Source organism: Grammomys surdaster, unplaced genomic scaffold (genome assembly GCF_004785775.1).
Source record: "Grammomys surdaster isolate TR1022 unplaced genomic scaffold, NIH_TR_1.0 125179, whole genome shotgun sequence".
NCBI classification, from domain to species: domain Eukaryota; kingdom Metazoa; phylum Chordata; class Mammalia; order Rodentia; family Muridae; genus Grammomys; species Grammomys surdaster.
Window position 1 is genome coordinate 1 of NW_021620071.1, and position 1,319 is coordinate 1,319.

General features: G+C 43.7%; 1 protein-coding gene across 1 annotated transcript in view; it reads left to right on the forward strand.

Moving 5' to 3' along the window:
- Positions 1 to 913: 913 nt before the first annotated feature.
- Tex28 (testis expressed 28) overlaps positions 914 to 1,319 on the forward strand; it is a gene marked incomplete at its 5' end in the record, with an annotated part of 1,489 nt that continues 1,083 nt past the window's right edge. The window contains one exon of the mRNA XM_028785315.1: positions 914 to 1,049. Coding sequence (XP_028641148.1) covers positions 914 to 1,049 — 136 coding nt within the window. The remainder of the gene's footprint in view (positions 1,050 to 1,319) is intronic.

A 1,319-nucleotide genomic window follows, 5' to 3' on the forward strand; every position in this document is an offset into this window, starting at 1 on the left:
CGGGGTTTGGGTAGCTGCTGTGCCCTGGATGTCCCTGGCTCCCCGATCTATCTCAGCTGCTCTGAGTGCAGTGGCTCCTGGATGACTCAGGATTCAGTTTCTCCACAGGACGGGAGCAGACCTACTCTGTGTCTGCTCCAGCCGGGAGGAGCAGGCAGGGGCAGAAGGGCCCAATGTTTGTTTTTATTTAAATAACTTTATTGAGTTATAATTCACATCACATTCATTTTACTCATTTAAAGAATAGTCTAGCTTGGTCTAGTGGCTCATGACTGCAATCCCAGCACTCAGGAAGCAGAAGCAGGAAGATCACAAGTTCAAAGCTAGCTTAGGCTACAGTGTGAGATTCTATCTCCCTACCAAGGTGTACAATTTTAGTGGGGTCTTAGTATATTGAGAGTTAATCTACTACCCAATCTTACATTTTATCATCCCTGAAACAATAAACCCTACTAGCAGTCATTCCTTGTCACTCCTGATTCCCAACTCCTGGCACCCACTCATATGACTCATGTTTATGGATTGCATACAAATGGAACTTTATACAATATGGTCTTTATAATAAAGATTCATTTATGGAGTAACTATTGCATCCTCAACACTGCTCCTGGGAGCATTTGGGGGAGTTGATAGCATATACAGATAGCTTAAAATTTCATTTCTATACTTTCTAGTATATTGCACACTTGGTAAAATAGTAGATAATAATTATTAGTAAGATCTATTAGTGTAAGTATTCCGAGGCAGAGATAGAGGATCCAGCCCCTTTGACAGAATTCTAGGTGTGTGTGTGTGTGTGTGTGTGTGTGTGTGTATGGGTGTTGTTAGTAAATTCAGCTTCAGGGTACTCACTGCCAGCATGAACTCTGAGTAAGGGTACAGAGGGAGTGTTACTTTCTCTCTTGTATCCTAGACAATCACTGATGGAAGAACAGGTGAATGATCACTTGCAGAGATACCTGGATGAGATTTGCCACCTCAAACAGCATCTGGCATGCACTGAAGAGAAAATGGCCTATTTGTCCTATGAAAGAGCCAAGGAAATATGGGTGAGGGCATTGGGGAGAGAGGACTAGTGAGAAGGATGTGGGGATGAATAGATCTATTTGGATGTGCCCAAGCCAAGGCAAGAGAATATATAACTGTGTCTGGCCTGATGGTACAATAGTAACCTGCACCTTTGCTTTAGAGTCAGCAGTGTCCACCCTGCATGCCTGTGTAAGTTCCACTCCTTACCATGCAGCCAATGTGCTTTGGAGACTTTGGACAGTAGTTCTCATCTTGTAGGGGCAATCACTGAGCCATACCCTGGAGTCTGT